We start from the raw sequence: 17,012 nt of genomic DNA on the forward strand, positions 1-17,012 counted from the left end.
GTGCTAGCCACCACATCAGCTTGGATTGCAATTATGGGACTCTCCACGTCACTGAGTGTTACTACAGTGCTGGTATGTATAAGACCAGGATGTACTGGGCCGCTGGTGCTCACCAGTTCACCAAAAGGTAGAGCAGCACTAGTATTGGCACTCTGTTGCATACAAGAATCATCATACGATTGTACCACCTCAGTACCCTGGGCACGGGGTCGAGTATGCCTGCCCTTAGCAGGGACCTCTTCTCCATCGCCTGAGCTATCTCTCAGGGTGCAACTGCTCTCTACATGTTCATATTCTGAGCCTTCTGTCAGTGAGGCTTCCCCCATCGCTCTCATCTGACATGCTCAGAATCCTGTAGGCCTCTTCACTAGTGTACCTTTCGTTTGACATTTTGGCAACTAACTTTACAGGTACCTAGTGCAACTCATAGGTAAAAGAGCACTTGGCTGTCAGGGACGGCTTGAACCGCTAGGAAAAAAATGTACCTGCTAGTGCTAGCAGAGATCAGGCCTGATCTTGGTAACTCTGCAGTTTTGTATGTATCAGAAGTGATGGTGATCTACTGAAACTGCACTTGTTTGGGGGTTGAGGGGCTGGCACGTGTCAGGGCTGATCCTACTAATGCTGCATTTTTGGGGACTCTATACTTTTGGGGATGCTGTTATAATTCTGATCAAAGATATTGATCAGTTTAGACACTATACTAATAATGGAGGTTTATATTGTGTCTACAGTAGTGTTACTGACAGGGTTAAAATGTATTAGTGAGTATGTAGCAGGCAAACTGAGGCTATCTGGTATTCCTTGTGACACTAATAAAGTGACCCAAAAAAAACTATACACTGTACTAATTGCACTGTGACGGGGCAGTGAAAGGGATAACTGGGGGCATTCGGGGGGGGGGGGGGGCAGTTAAAAAGTTATGTTGCAGACTAAAGCCACGTACACACGGGCGGACTGTCTGGCCAACTTAGACCTGCACAGAGCAGGGCCCAACATAACAAAGGCTACCATCAGTAACACACTACGCCTCCAGGGACTCAGATCCTGCAGTGCCAGACGTTTCCCCCTGCTTAAGCCAGTACATGTCTGGGCCCATCTGAGGTTTTCTAGAGAGCATTTGGATGATCCAGAAGAGGATTGGGAGAATGTCATATGGTCAGATGAAACCAAAGTAGAACGGTTTGGTAGAAACACAACTCAAAATAACACCATACCTACTGTGAAGCATGGGGGTGGCAACATCATGCTTTGGGGCTGTTTCTCTTCAAAGGGAACAGGACGACTGATCCATGTACATGAAAGAATGAATGGGACCATGTATCGTGAGATTTTGAGTGCAAACCTACTCCCATCAGCAAGGTCATTGAAGATGAAACGTGGCTGGGTCTTTTAGCCTGACAATGATCCCAAACACACCGCAATGCAGGAGTGGCTTCGTAAGAAGCATTTCAAGGTCCTGGAGTGGCCTAGCCAGTCTCCAGATCTCAACCCCATAGAAAACCTTTGGAGGGAGTTGAAAGTCTGTGTAACCCAGCGATAGCCCAAAAACATCACTGCTCTAGAGCTCTGCATGGAGGAATGGACCAACATACCAGCAACAGTGTGTGACAACCTTGTGAAGACTTGCAGAAAATGTTTGACCTCTGTCCTTGCCAACAAAGGATTTATATAACAAAGTATTGATGAACTTTTCATATTGACCAAATACTTATTTTCCACCATAATTTGCAATAAATTCTTTTGAAAATCAGACTGATTGTCTGGATTTGTTTCCACATTTTGTCTCTCATAGTTGAGGTATACCTAAGATGAGAGGGGCCTGTAAATTGTCATAATAAGTGGGAGAACTTGCACAATTGGTGGCTGACAAAATACTTTTTTGCCCCACTGTGCGTGTGTGTGTGTGTATATTAGATAGTAGTCAGGTAGAGGTCGACCGATTATGGGTTTTTCTCTGGCTGATGCCGATATTTAGAAATCGTGGTGGCCGATTTATATACTGCCGTGTGGTGTGTGTTTTTTTTTTTTTTTTTTTTTTTTTTTTTTTTTTTTTTCACCGTTCTAAGTGATTTTCTAGCAGAAAATACAGGATCTTTTACTTGTAAGCAACAAGTGTCAGAAAAGATTTAGTATTTAAATGGTTAAACTGAGAACTCCTACACAGAGTACAGTTCATTCATAAGTGTAAACATTGTATCTCTTTGCTCTTTTCTTGGCAGACTGCCCAGAGAAGAAACAAGTCACTTCACTGAAGACTCAGGCAACTTGCATTGACTTCTATTAAAGAAGTCATTTGCAAGTCAGCTGAAGATATAATGGCCTTTTTATCAGCACAATCAGCTGATGCCGACTAATTAAACGCCAAATATCGGCCGATATATATCGGTCGACCTCTAGAGTCAGGACCATGGTTGCAGGCTTGCAAGGGAGAACCCAGAAAGTGCAGCTGTGCACTGGAGTATCCAGAGAGTGGAGGCTGCATGGTGAAAGCCAGAGCCCCAAGTAGGAGGTCGCTGACAGTAGTCAGGAGAGCTCCGTGTGGGAGCCTGAGCAGTGGTGCGTCTGCTGCTGAAGAGAGCCAGGTGGCTTATTTTTGTTTGCAATGCTGCATGTGTTAGCTAGTAGGCTGAATATTCCTTTATTTGTTGCTGGCGGTGAAAACCCCCTGCAAGGGATACCACTTATGTTTTCATTTATGGAACTTTGATTTTCTTTAACCACTTAACAACTGGCCCATAGCAGATTAACGGCTTCAGGGCGGTTGTTTAACTCTGAGAGGTTGTTAATTAACGGCCTACCCAGAATTTCGCTCTTGCGCGCCCCCTGGGGCGCGCACTCGAGAGCATCCGTGACCGCCGGGTCCACATCGCGGCCGTTTACAACGTGATCGCTCTGTCAAATGACAGAGCGATCACTTCTAAACAAACCGGCGTCATGTTATGATGCCGGTTCCTCCCTCCCCTCTCTGTACCAATCGGTACAGCGGAGGGGGAAGAGATCGGTGTCAGCAGCGCTGTGGGCTGCATCTGCAGTGCCCACAGTGCTGCTCACCGAAAATTAACCCCACAATACTCTGCCATACCCTGCCAATACTCTGCAATACCCTGCCATTTTTTTATTTTATTTTTTTATTTTATTTTTTATTTATTATTTTTATTTCAGGCTTCCCGGCCTAGAGGTGAGATATGGGGTCAATAAGACGACCCCACATCTCACTGTAAAGAGGACCTGTCATGCCATATTCCTATTACAAGGGATGTTTACATACCCTGTAATAGGAATAAAAGTGATCAAAAAATGGATTAAAGTAAAATGAACAATAAGAAAAAAATAATTTAAAGCGCCCCTGTCCCCATTAGCTCGCAGGCAGAAGCGAGCTATATGTAAGTCCTGCCCACATACGAAAACAATGTTCAAACCACACATGTGAGGTATCGCTGCGAACGTTAGAGCAAGAGCAATAATTATGGCCCTAGACCTCCTCTGTAACTCAAAACATGTAACCAGTAAAAAAATTGAAAGCGTCGCCTATGGGGATTTTTAAGTAGGAATGTTTTGGCGCCATTCCATGAGCATGTGCAATTTTGAAGGGCGACATGTTGGGTATCCATTTACTTGGCGTAACTTCATCTTTCACATTATACAAAAACATTGGGCTAACTTTACTGTGTTTTTTTTTGTTTTTTTTAAATGTGTTTGAAAAATTGCTGCGCAAATACCGTGCGTGATAAAAAAGTTGCAACGACCACCATTGTTTTTTTCTAGGGTCTTTGCTAAAAAAAAAAAAAATAATGTTTTGGGGTTCTATGTAATTTTCTAGCAAATAAATGATTTTTACATGTAGGGGAGAAATGTCAGAATTGTCCAGGGTGCTCCAGAACGCTTGATGGTGCTCCCTGCATGTTGGGCCTCTGTATGTGGCCAGGCTGTGTAAAAGTCTCACACGTGGTATCGCCATACTTGGGAGTAATAGCAGAATGTGTTTTGGGGTGTAACTTGTGGTATGCATATGCTGTGTGTGATAAATAACCTGATGATGATAATATGACAATTTTTTATGGAAAAAAAAAAAAAGGAAAAAAAATCTTGATTTTTGCAAAGAATTGTAGGAAAAATTTACAACTTAAAACCCTTTTACTAAATACCTTGAAATGTCTTCTTTCCAAAAAGGGGTCATTTGGGGGGTATTTGTACTTTTCTGGCATGTTGGTCTCAAGAATTGAAATAGGTCGTCAGTACTTCAGGTGTGATCAATTTTCAGATATTGGCACCATAGCTTGTGCACTCTATATAACTTTCACAAAGACCAAATAATATAAACCAATTTGTACTTATTTTTACCAAAGATATGTAGCAGTATAAATTGTGGCCAACATTTTATGAAGAAAAACTACTAATCTGCTAAATTTTATAACAGAAACTAAGAAATTCTTCTTTTTTTTTTTTTTTTTTTTTTTACAGAATTTTCTGTTTTTTTTTTTTTTTTTTTTTATAGCACAAAAAAAAAAACAGCGGTGATTAAATACCACCAAAAAGCTCTCTTTGTGTGAAAAAAAGGACAAAGTTCATATGGGTACAGTGTTGCATGACTGAGTAATTGTCATTCAAAACGTGAGAGCACCGAAAGCTGAAAATTGGTCTGGTTATTAAGGGTGTTTAAGTGCCCAGTGGTCAAGTGGTTAATAAAAGTGGCCCAAAAAGCCCTGAAAAGCAATCATTGGTGTGGAATGTTCTTGCTAGTGGGTACTACACTTGAGCTAAACAACCCCCAAACCACACACACACACACACACACACACACAAAAAGAGGTTGGACCTTAAACTACGTAGAAGGTTCTTTACTGTTAGAGCGGCAAAGATGTGGAATTTCCTTCCACAGACGGCGGTCTCAGCGGGGAGCATCGATAGTGTCAAAAAACGTAGATAAGCACCTGAATGACCGCAACATACAGGGATATACAATGCAATACTGACCTAAATGTAATACTGACATGGAGTGGCAGAGAAGTATAGAAAAAATAGATTGGCAAAGTGACAGACTAACCACTTGCCCACCGCCCAGTTTTATTGCTACAGGACAGCAGCTGTTCACAGGATCACACAAACACGCATTATACACACTGTAACCTCTCCCTCTCGTATCAGCAAGTGGTTAATCTGTTGCTTTGCCAATCTACTTTTCTGTCAGTATTACATTGTATATCCCTGTATGTTGCGGTCGTTCAGGTGCTTATCTAAGAGTTTTTTGACACTATTGATGCTCCCCGCTGAGACCGCCGCCTGTGGAAGGAAATTCCACATCTTTGCCGCTCTAACAGTAAAGAACCCTCTACGTAGTTTAAGGTTACCCTCTTTTCTTCTAATTATAATCAGTGGCCACATGTCTTGCTAAACTCCCTTCTGCAAAAAGTTTTTTTCCCCTTTGTAGGGTCACCATTATGGTATTTATACATTGAAATCGTATTCCCCCTCAAACGTCTCTTCTCCAGAGAGAATAAGTTCAGTGCTCGCAACCTTTCCTCATAACTAATATCCTCCAGAACCTTTATTAGCTTAGTTGCCCTTCGCTCCATTTCCAGTACATCCTTCCTTAGGACTGGTGCCCAGAACTGGACAGCATACTCCAGAAGTGGCTGGACCAGAGTCTTGTAGACCCGGAGAATTATTGTTTTTATCTCTGGAGTTGATCCCCTTTTTAATGCATGCCAATATTCTGTTTGCTTTGTTAGCAGCAACTTGACATTGCATACCATTGCTGAGCCTATCATCTACTAGGAAATCCAGGTCCTTTTCCATTCTAGATTCCCCCAGAGGTTCTCCCCCAGTGTATGGATTGCATTCATATTTTTGCCACCCAAATGCATTATTTGACATTTTTATACATTAAACCTCATTTGCCATGTATTTGCCCACCTGCTCTTTTTGTAAGGTTTCCACATCCTACGGAGAAGTTATTGCCCTGCTTAGCTTGGTATCATCCACAAATACAAAGCTTGAACTATTTATCCCATCCTCCAGGTTGTTTATGAACAAAATAAATAGGATTGGTCCCAGCACAGAACCCTGTGGGACCCCACTACCCACCTCTGACCATTCTGAGTACTCCACATTTATCACCACCCTCTGAAATCTCGCCCTTGTAGCCAGTTTTCATTCCATGTACTCACCCTATGGTCCATGCCAATGGACCTTATTTTGTACAGCAGGCATGTCCAAAGTCCGGCCCGCGGGCCAATCGCGGTCCGGTTTTGAACAGCCCGCCTGATTATTTAAACATGTATATCTTTTGTGGCCCCCGGCGATCTCCTAGCGCCGGGGCCACAAAACATATATAGTCCGGCTGCCTCGGAGGGAGGAGGCGGGACGAGTGCCGTGCACACAGGAGGAGAATTTCCTGTTTACACGGCAGCCTCTGTAATAGGAAGTCCCGTCTCTGCCATTGGACGACTGTGCTGTCCATCAAAGGAGGCGGGACTTTCTCTTAAAGAGGCCGCTGTGTAAACAGGAGATTCTCCTGTAAGATGTATTTAGCGCTCGTCCTGCCCTCCATGGCTGCACTGATGGTAATGGTGGCTGCATTCCTGGCAATTGCAATTGTGGAGCTGCATTCCTGGCAATGGTGGCTGCATTCCTGGCAATGGTGGCTGCATTCCTGGCAATGGTGGCTGCATTCCTGGCAATGGTGGGTGAAATTCCTGGCAATGGTGGGTGAAATTCCTGGCAATGGTGGGTGAAATTCCCGGCAATGGTGGCTGCATTCCTGGCAAGGGTGGGTGAAATTCCCGGCAATGGTGGGTGAATCCCTGGAAATGGTGGCAGCATTCCTGGCAATGGTGGCAGCATTCCTGGCAATGGTGGCAGCATTCCCGGTAATGGTGGCTGCATTCCCGGCAATGGTGAGTGAATTCCCGGCAATGGTGAGTGAATTCCCGGCAATGGTGAGTGAATTCCCGGCAATGGTGAGTGAGTTCCCGACAATGGTGGGTGCGTTCCCGACAATGGTGGGTGCGTTCCCGACAATGGTGGGTGCGTTCCCGACAATGGTGGGTGCGTTCCCGGCAATGGTGGGTGCGTTCCCGGCAATGGTGGGTGCGTTCCCGGCAATGGTGGGTGCGTTCCCGGCAATGGTGGCAGCATTCCTGGCAATGGTGGCTGCTTTCCTGGCAATGGTGGCTGCTTTCCTGGCAATGGTGGCTGCATTCCTGGCAATGGTGGCTGCATTCCTGGCAATGGTGGCTGCATTCCTGGCAATGGCGGGTGAATCCCTGGCAATGGTGGTTGCATTCCTGGCAATAATGGGTGAATCCCTGGAAATGGTGGCAGCATTCCCGGCAATGGTGGCAGCATTCCCGGCAATGGTGGCAGCATTCCCGGCAATGGTGGCTGCATTCCCGGCAATGGCAAGTGAATTCCTGGCAATGGCAAGTGAATTCCTGGCAATGGCGGGTGCATTCCCGGCAATGGTGGCAGCATTGCCGGCAATGGTGGCAGCATTGCCGGCAATGGTGGCAGCATTGCCGGCAATGGTGGCAGCATTGCCGGCAATGGTGGCAGCATTGCCGGCAATGGTGGCAGCATTGCTGGCAATGGTGGCAGCATTGCTGGCAATGGTGAGTGCATCCCTGGCAATGGTGGGTGCAACCCTGGCAATGGTGGGCACTGCATTCCTAGCAACGGTGGGTCTGCAGATGGACACTGACCCTTATTTTGCTTCACAGTTCTTTATTTAAAATTGTAAGTTTTTTTTTTTCCTGAAGCTTCCCTGAAGTGATGGTGCATGTTATACGCCAATAAATACGCTGTATCCAAATAATACACTTGAGTTCAAACATTCACCACACACAGCCACAAAGGCAAGAGAATTCTTGTGGGGAAGTGTATTAGTGCTCAGACGAACACACTTAGAGCGAATTTTAATGGTTCAAAGAATGTCAGGCAAAATGGTCGGCCCTCGTGCATGTTCACTTCATCAAATCTGGCCCTCTTTGTAAAAAGTTTGGACATCCCTGATTTAAAGGAATTGACATCACTGAGGCCAGGTGGCACCATGGCATTTAGTCTTTCAATCCAAAGGGCTTCCCTTTGTAATATTGTTTTATCACAGTTACCTCCCCTGACATTAGGGGGGGTACCATTTCCAGTGCCATAAATTTGACCGCTTGAAGGTTAAATTGGTGATATAGGCGAATAGTCGTCAGTTTACCATTGGTAGAATGGTAAACATGGTCACCCACTCTGTCTGAACTCTGACTGTTTTGACCACCAACCAAATGCAGAGCATCAAATATACATCATCAGTGGTACCACAGTGAGCCGAAATATGAGGGGTATAGAGCTCTCCATTTGGGAGCGCAACAAAAGTGCCAGGCAAAATCCAGGGGCATACAGGACATTGGCCACAGGGGAAGGTTGCCCTGTGATTCAAGGGGCCTGTAGTGTCAGCTCTATAATGAGTGCTCGTTAAACAGTCTCAGAGTTCTAGAGTTCTGCAGATCAGCTGGAAGTAAAGATGGCCAAGAAGTTAGAGGTGTTTTTAAACTAGGCAATGGGGGGGGGGGAGCGCAGAGGTAGAGATAGTCAGCGTGGAACATATTCCACAGGGGATTATTGGGGGCATCAGTGGTAGGTTGACTAGAGCACATAAACCCAAGGTAAGTATAGTAACAAGTCCTAGTTGCAAACTCGGAACACCTAATGAGAGGATAGTATGCGACCGGTCTAAAGTACTTGGCAAGTTCACTAATGCCAGAAGCCTGGCGAACAAGATGGGTGACCTAGAGATATTGTTGCACAAAAAGGATTTGGATTTTGTGGGAATTTCAGAGACCTGGGTCAACAGCTCTCAAGATTGGCTGGCAATCATTCAAGGGTATACCCTTTATTGCAGGATTAAAGATGGTTAAAAAGGGGGAGGGGTATGCCTATATATCAAGAATAATGTACAAGTAAATGTGAGATATGACATCACTAAGATGGCTAGGGAGGAGGTGGCATCCTTATGGGTAGAGCTCCAAAGGGATGAAGCCAAGGGAAAAATATTACTAGGAGTATGCTATAGGCCCCCTAACCTGAGACAGGAGGGGGAGATGGATCTCCTGTCACAAGTTGGATTAGCAGCAAGGATGGGAAGTGTTATCATAATGGGGGATTTTAATTATCACCTGGCAGTAAAAAGGGTCGCTGGTTCAAATCCCAACCACGACACTACCTGCCTGGAGTTTGCTTGTTCTCCCTGTGCCCGAGTGTGTTTCCTCTGGGTACTCCAGTTTCCTCCCACACTCCAAAGACATGCTAGTAGGTTAATTGGCTTCTGTTTAAATTGGCCCTAGTATATGAATGGGGACCCTGGATTCTGGGCTCCTTGAGGGTAGGGACCGATGTGAGTGTGCAATATACAGGGATGGGGCAATTGTAGACAACTCACTCAGGTTGAACTGGATGGACTGGTTCAACCTTACTATGTAACCCCCGATTCCCTTGTGAAGGCTGAGGAGAAGAATAAATTCAATACCTTCACCATCTCCCCATCCTTTGTAACCAGATGTCCTTCCTAATTCTTTACGGGGCCAATATTTTCTGTCCTCCTTTTTTACTGTTTACATTGTTAAAGCATTTATAGGGATTTTTTTTTTTGCTCTCCTCTGCGATGTGTTTTCATGTTCTATCTTAGCCGCCCTAATTGCACCCTTACATTTCTTGTTGCATTCTTTATAAAGTCTGAATGCTGATAATGAGCCCTCAACCTGTATTTTTTTTTTGAAGGCTTTTGCCTTTGCTTTTCTATGCATTTTTACATTGGAGTTAAGCCATCCAGGACTTTTATTCGCTCTTTTTTCAGTTTATTACCCAATGGGATGCATTGGCTAATGCCCTTATTTAAATGCCCTTTATTGCTCTTAAAGCAAACCCACCTTTCCTCAGTGTTCTTTGTTCCTAAGATTTTATCCCAACTCGTGCCTTTTAACAAGATTTGTCGTTTAGTGGTGTTGGCTCTTTTGAAATTCATTGGCTTTGTATTCCCCTTATGTTTCCCATTTCGATTTATACTGAAGCCAATTGACCTATTATCACGGTTTCCTAAACTCCCCCATATTTCCACATCCGTGATCAGGTCCATATTGTTGGTAATCAGTAGATCCAGGAACGCTTTATTTCTAGTTGGTGCATCTACCAGGAAGCATCTCCATGGTTAACATTAGACTTGGGAAACCTAACATTAATAAATCACCGGGATCAGATGGCTTGCATCCGAGGGTACTTCGAGAACTCAGTCAAGTAATTGCCAGCCCATAGTTCCTAAGTTTTACTGACAGTCTACTGGCTGGAAGTTCCAGGTGATTGGCAAAAAGCCAATGTAGCACCAATAATTTAAAAAGGGCCCAAAATAGATCCCTGGGAACTACAGACCAGTTAGCTTAACATCAATAGTATGCAAGCTTTTAGAGGGGATGATAAAGGGACTATGGACATATGAGTGCTAGCCGATTGGATGTGGATGCCCCTTCCCCCTGAGCTGGGCACATTTTAGCGTGACGTTATTGTACATCCTTGGCAGTGCTGCGGGCCATTTTTATCACTGCTCTTCTTTACAGTGTGACTTTTGGCTCTATCTGCCAATACATATTTTTCACTTGCTCACTACACATTTCTCTGTGCAGTTTCAGGCAATTATGAATTCTGCCCTCTTCTTTGTGAGCTTATGGTGGTTTGTCACTTTTGGTTTTCACCTTATTTCACAATATGCACAACTTTTGGGGTGGTTAGTCTGGTCTAATTTCAGTCTTCTACCCACCTTCTTTTCTCCCTTCTATTAGTCTGTTCACTAGCCTCCCTTTCCCATATTTCACTAACAATATTCTATTTTCGTCAGCATTCTGGGCTAACTCCCACTATGCCCGTTTTGGTAGAGTGAACCCCACCCACCAGGTTAAAAAATTTATTTCATGGCCCGGATGCCAGTTTTGGATGTCGCCTCAGCTCCCCAAGGGGATACTAATATACACCTCAAAGTGCCTCCGATTCTTATTACCGTTACTATCTACTACTATATATTTTACTTGTCATCCTTAGGCAAGAGTGGTTAGGCCCATTGTTATGCTCCCCCTTTTCCTAGGTTTATAATCAATTACCATTGATTATTGCTATTAATATATTACCTATCACAGGTGTGGTCAATATACAGCTACTCCTGATGAGTAGAGACAATCCACAAAACGTGCCAAGCTTTCTACCAGTAGATGCCATGCCCACTAGCCATGATTTTATTTTGGGTCTGATCTATTTCAAGCATTTATTCATTTTATTGGTTACTACTCTATACACAGTTTGGAATGTACTGTTGGTTTATTATTATTATATGTATTAACATTATTGTACTATGAATTTTACTGTGCTATGCGATTATTATACTGTTTTATTTTGTTTATATTATCTTATTAATATACCCACTGTACTACCTTCCAGTGTGTTTTTTCAATAAATTAGTAATTTAATATATTATATTGATTGAATATACCCCAAGTATCTTGTTTCATATAAAGTCCTGTTGTCCCCTTCTGCCCCCTTTCCCATCTCTTTAGTAAACCAATCTATTAACCTTCTATGAGGAGGCAAGTTGTAATCTAGATAAAGGCCCGTAGACGCTGTGTATCTGGGATTTTGCAAAGGCATTTGACACAGTTCTCCATAAACGCTTACTGTACAACAGGGATGTCCAAACTTTTTACAAAGAGGGCCAGATTTGATGAAGTGAACATGCACGAGGGCCGACCATTTTGCCTGACATTCTTTGAACCATTCAAATTCACTCTAAGTGTGTTCGTCTGAGCACTAATACACTTCCCCACAAGAATTCTCTCTTGCCTTTGTGGCTGTGTGTGGTGAATGTTTGAACTCAAGTGTATTATTTGGATACAGCGTATTTATTGGCGTATAACACGCACCATCACTTCAGGGAAGCTTCAGGAAAAAAAAACTTACAATTTTAAATAAAGAACTGTGAAGCAAAATAAGGGTCAGTGTCCATCTGCAGACCCACCATTGCTAGGAATGCAGTGCCCACCATTGCCAGGGTTGCACCCACCATTGCCAGGAATGCACCCACCATTGCCAGGAATGCACCCACCATTGCCAGGAATTCCCTCACCATTGCCGGGAATGCTGCCAACATTGCCGGGAATGCTGCCAACATTGCCGGGAATGCACCCACCATTGCCAGGGATTCACCCGCCATTGCCAGGAATGCAGCCACCATTGCCAGGAATTCACTTGCCATTGCCAGGAATGCAGCCACCATTGCTGGGAATGCAGCCACCATTGCTGGGAATGCAGCCACCATTGCTGGGAATGCAGCCACCATTGCCGGGAACTCACTCACCATTGCCGGGAACTCACTCACCATTGCCGGGAACTCACTCACCATTGCCGGGAACTCACTCACCATTGCCGGGAACTCACTCACCATTGCCGGGAATTCACTCACCATTGCCGGGAATTCACTCACCATTGCCGGGAATTCACTCACCATTGCCGGGAATTCACTCACCATTGCCGGGAATTCACTCACCATTGCCGGGAATTCACTCACCATTGCCAGGAATGCTGCCACCATTGCCAGGGATTCACCCACCATTGCCAGGGATTCACCCGCCATTACCGGGAATGCAGCCGCCATTTCCAGGAATGCAGCCGCCATTTCCAGGAATGCAGCCGCCATTGCCAGGAATGCAGCCGCCATTGCCGGGAATTCACTCGCCATTGCCGGGAATGCTGCCACCATTGCCAGGAATTCACTCGCCATTGCCGGGAATGCTGCCACCATTGCCAGGAATGCAGCCACCATTGCCAGGGATTCACCTGCCATTGCCGGGAATTCATTCACCATTGCCGGGAATGCTGCCACCATTGCCGGGAATGCTGCCACCATTGCCAGGAATGCTGCCACCATTGCCAGGAATGCAGCCACCATTGCCAGGAATGCAGCCACCATTGCCAGGAATGCAGCCACCATTGCCAGGAATGCAGCCACCATTGCCGGGAATTTCACCCATTATTGCCAGGAATGCAACCACCATTGCCAGGGATTCACCCGCCATTGCCAGGAATGCAGCCACCATTGCCAGGAATGCAGCCACCATTGCCAGGAATTCACTCGCCATTGCCGGGAATGCTGCCACCATTGCCGGGAACGCAGCCACCATTGCCGGGAACGCAGCCACCATTGCCGGGAACGCACCCACCATTGCCAGGAATGCACCCACCATTGCCGGGAATGCACCCACCATTGCCAGGAATGCACCCACCATTGCCGGGAATTCACTCACCGTTGCCGGGAATTCACTCACCGTTGCCGGGAATTCACTCACCATTGCCGGGAATTCACTCACCATTGCCGGGAATTCACTCACCATTGCCGGGAATGCTGCCACCATTGCCGGGAATGCTGCCACCATTGCCGGGAATGCTGCCACCATTGCCGGGAATTTCACCCACCATTGCCGGGAATTTCACCCACCATTGCCGGGAATTTCACCCACCATTGCCGGGAATTTCACCCACCATTGCCGGGAATTTCACCCACCATTGCCAGGAATGCAGCCACCATTGCCGGGAATTTCACCCACCATTGCCAGGAATTTCACCCACCATTGCCAGGAATGCAGCCACCATTGCTAGGAATGCAGCTCCACAATTGCAATTGCCAGGAATGCAGCCACCATTACCATCAGTGCAGCCATGGAGGGCAGGACGAGCGCTAAAGACATCCTACAGGAGAATCTCCTGTTTACACAGCGGCCTCTTTAAGAGAAAGTCCCGCCTCCTTTGATGGACAGCACAGTCGTCCAATGGCAGAGACGGGACTTCCTATTACAGAGGCTGCCGTGTAAACAGGAAATTCTCCTCCTGTGTGCACGGCCCTCGTCCCGCCTCCTCCCTCCGAGGCAGCCGGACTATATATCTTTTGTGGCCCCGGCGCTAGGAGATCGCCGGGGACCACAAAAGATATATATATGTTTAAATAATCAGGCGGGCCGTTCAAAACCGGACCGCGGGCCGCGATTGGCCCGCGGGCCGGACTTTGGACATGCCTGCTCTAAGCTGACTTCCAGTGCTGCTTTTGAAAGTGGGTTGTACTCAGTTGTTTGCAGGAGCTGAATCTTGTTGCTGAGGCTCTGTTGTATGAGAGAAGGTAGCAGATGAAGGAGGCAAGCTGCCGGCGCCATTTTTTGCCATGCTTCCTTGAGTTTGTGATCTGAGAGGGTATAGAGAACGGGACTTCTGGTGGCTCCCACGTCTCCCCTTCTGCGAATTAGGCATGCACAAGGTCTTATCTTCAGGGGTGAGTATAAAAGGAGCGTTTTTAGGTGTTTATTGCCCCGGGATAGTGGCTGAAAGCCCCGTGGATGCCGGAGCTCTCCTCAAATGCGGCCGCTCCGTTCCATGCCACGCATGCGACCCCCACCTGGTGGTTTTTATAACCTCTCCTCTAAGCATGGCTCTACCCCAGGCCCGATCTGGGAACCCTATATTAACCACTACAATACAGGGCGCTTTCGCCCCCTTCCTTCCCAGCCCAATTTTCAGCTTTCATCGCTCTCGCACTTTCAATGACAATTGCGCGGTCATGCTACACTGTACCCAAATAAATTTTTTATCATTTTGTTCATACAAATAGAGCTTTATTTTGGTGGTATTTATTTACGACTCCGTTTTTTTATTTTTTGCGATATAAGCGCAAAAAGCGAAAATTTGGAAAAAAAAACTATTTTCTTTTTTCTATTTTAAAAGAAATCCAATAAAATCAAATTTTGTCATAAATTTAAGCCAAAATGTATTCTGCTACATGTCTTTGGTAAAAAAAAAAATTCCGTTAAGTGTATAATAATTGGTTTGTGTGGTCACGGACATATGTACGCAAATGATCATGTACAAATGTGTGCAGGTGATCACATACATATGTGTGCAGATAATCATTGGAACATGTGATTTTAGTGGGACATATGTGGGGGACATGTGTTTTTTTTTTTATTTGGGGACATGTGTGGTGACGTGTATTGTGGTGACGTGTGTTTACACTGTAGGTTTATACTAGACTGGTGATCAGTTAGTAAAAAGCTGTAAAAACAGCTCACGCTCACTGATCACCAGCCGGCTGCAACCAGGCACGATCCCCCTCCTTCTGAAGGACTTTCCTGAACGTCCAGTCAGGAGGCGGCTCCCACCCGGCTGTATATGTACATTGGCCGGGTGGGAAGTGGTTAACCTGTGCACTGCAAGCCAGCGGTGCTCATCAACCATTGTGTGTTTGGCTTCCTGTTTCTTGCTTGCCGTGTGCTCTACGTTTTGTCTCTGTTACCGACTTTGGCGTGTTCTCAGTGATTCCTGTCTGCTTGTGACCTTGACCTTTTGGCATGTCCCCAACCATCCCTGTCTGCCTGTGACCCTGAACCTTTGGCGTGTACTCTGTTGTTCCTTTCTGCTAGTTGCCCTGACCTCTGCCTTATCCCCTTACTATCCTTGTTGTCCCAGCCTGCTGCTTCCTTCTCCTTTAGTCTACTGTGAGTGTGAGCTGTGAGACCCTAGGGGCCACGACCTGGAGCCAGACTGCAGCGAAGTCCATCCTCACCACTGGAGGCTCTGACGAACACCTGCTGGCTCTTAAACTCTGCGCCCTGGCGAATCTATGCTCCAGCTCCCATTGGGATCTGTGTTAGTGATGCTGTAGACCTGTGTCCTGAATCTCCATGGGTAAAATCCGCAGCAATCCTAAGGTCCACTACCTAGCGGTGCACTTCTGACTCCTACGGAGTGCATCTGTCACCTGGTCTCAGGTGACCTGCCACCAATCAATATTGGGTGTGAAGTAGCGGTACAGGCAAGTAAAAAAGTTTACTAGTATGATTTTGTTTTTTCGGTTGGCCTTGCAATGACAAATTTGCAAAATGGTTAAAAAAAATGCTTTAAGCATTGTAAACTTTAAAGTCAATCTATGTGACTAGCTTTTTGTTAGACAGCATTCCAATATAATTTTAGAAGAGCTTAGACCTCTTGACATGAGTAACGATCTCTCTCATCAACAGGCATGCAGCACGTCACAGGTGACTCCAGTTATTGCAGCTAAACATCCATTTAAAGTGGATTTAAAGGCTGGGAAACTGTACCCATGGTGTAGCTGTGGCCACAGCAAGAAACAGGTAACTGTATAGCACTTCTCAACTCCTACTATTACCCATTTATTAATTTATGAAAAATCAATCTTAAAGTGAGCTGTTGCCCACAGCACTCAACCAGGTCACAGTGAGGGCTTGTTCACACTTTGCTTTTCTTGTACATTGCAATAACACACAAGTTAAGGTGGTTGTAAACTTCAGACATGAAATATAACTAAGCATATCACTCAACAGTGTGTACTTGTCTTTTCCAATAATCTTTATTGGTTTATTTTCAAGAAAATAATACAAAATTTCACATATTGCACTAGGTTGTTCGGTACAGATCGTTGTCAGTACAACAAAGAACAATCCATAAAAATAGAGGTATTAAAGAATAAAAGTGTTGCACTGTCACATTTGTGCATATATCTCCACAAATAACGTGATAAATAATAAAAATCCTCAATGAAAAGGAATAATGAGGACTTTTATTATTTATCACGTTATTTGTGGAGAAAAGATGTGACAGCGTGACACTTTTTAATTCTTTATTGCTGTATACCAGGGATGTCCAAACTTTTTACAAAGAGGGCCAGATTTGATGAAATGAACATGCACGAGGGCCGACCATTTTGCCTGACATTCTTTGAACCATTCAAATTCGCTCTAAGTGTGTTCGTCTGAGCACTAATACACTTCCCCACAAGAATTCTCTTGCCTTTGTGGCTGTGTGTGGTGAATGTTTGAACTCAAGTGTATTATTTGGATACAGCGTATTTATTGGCGTATAACACGCACCATCACTTCAGGGAAGCTTCAGGAAAAAAAAAAACTTACAATTTTAAATAAAGAACTGTG

The 17,012-nt window shown here is 45.2% G+C and overlaps 1 protein-coding gene across 1 annotated transcript in view; it reads left to right on the forward strand.

Moving 5' to 3' along the window:
• The window catches only part of CISD3 (CDGSH iron sulfur domain 3), a 186,476-nt gene that overhangs the window by 69,157 nt on the left and 100,307 nt on the right, over positions 1-17,012 (forward strand). Inside the window, exon 2 of the mRNA XM_077459418.1 lies at positions 16,083-16,196. Coding sequence (XP_077315544.1) covers positions 16,083-16,196 — 114 coding nt within the window. The remainder of the gene's footprint in view (positions 1-16,082; positions 16,197-17,012) is intronic.

This window comes from Lithobates pipiens, unplaced genomic scaffold (assembly GCF_037356315.1).
Source record: "Lithobates pipiens isolate NorthernLeopardFrog02 unplaced genomic scaffold, aLitPip1_a1.2 Scaffold_28, whole genome shotgun sequence".
Taxonomy (NCBI): Eukaryota; Metazoa; Chordata; class Amphibia; order Anura; family Ranidae; genus Lithobates; species Lithobates pipiens.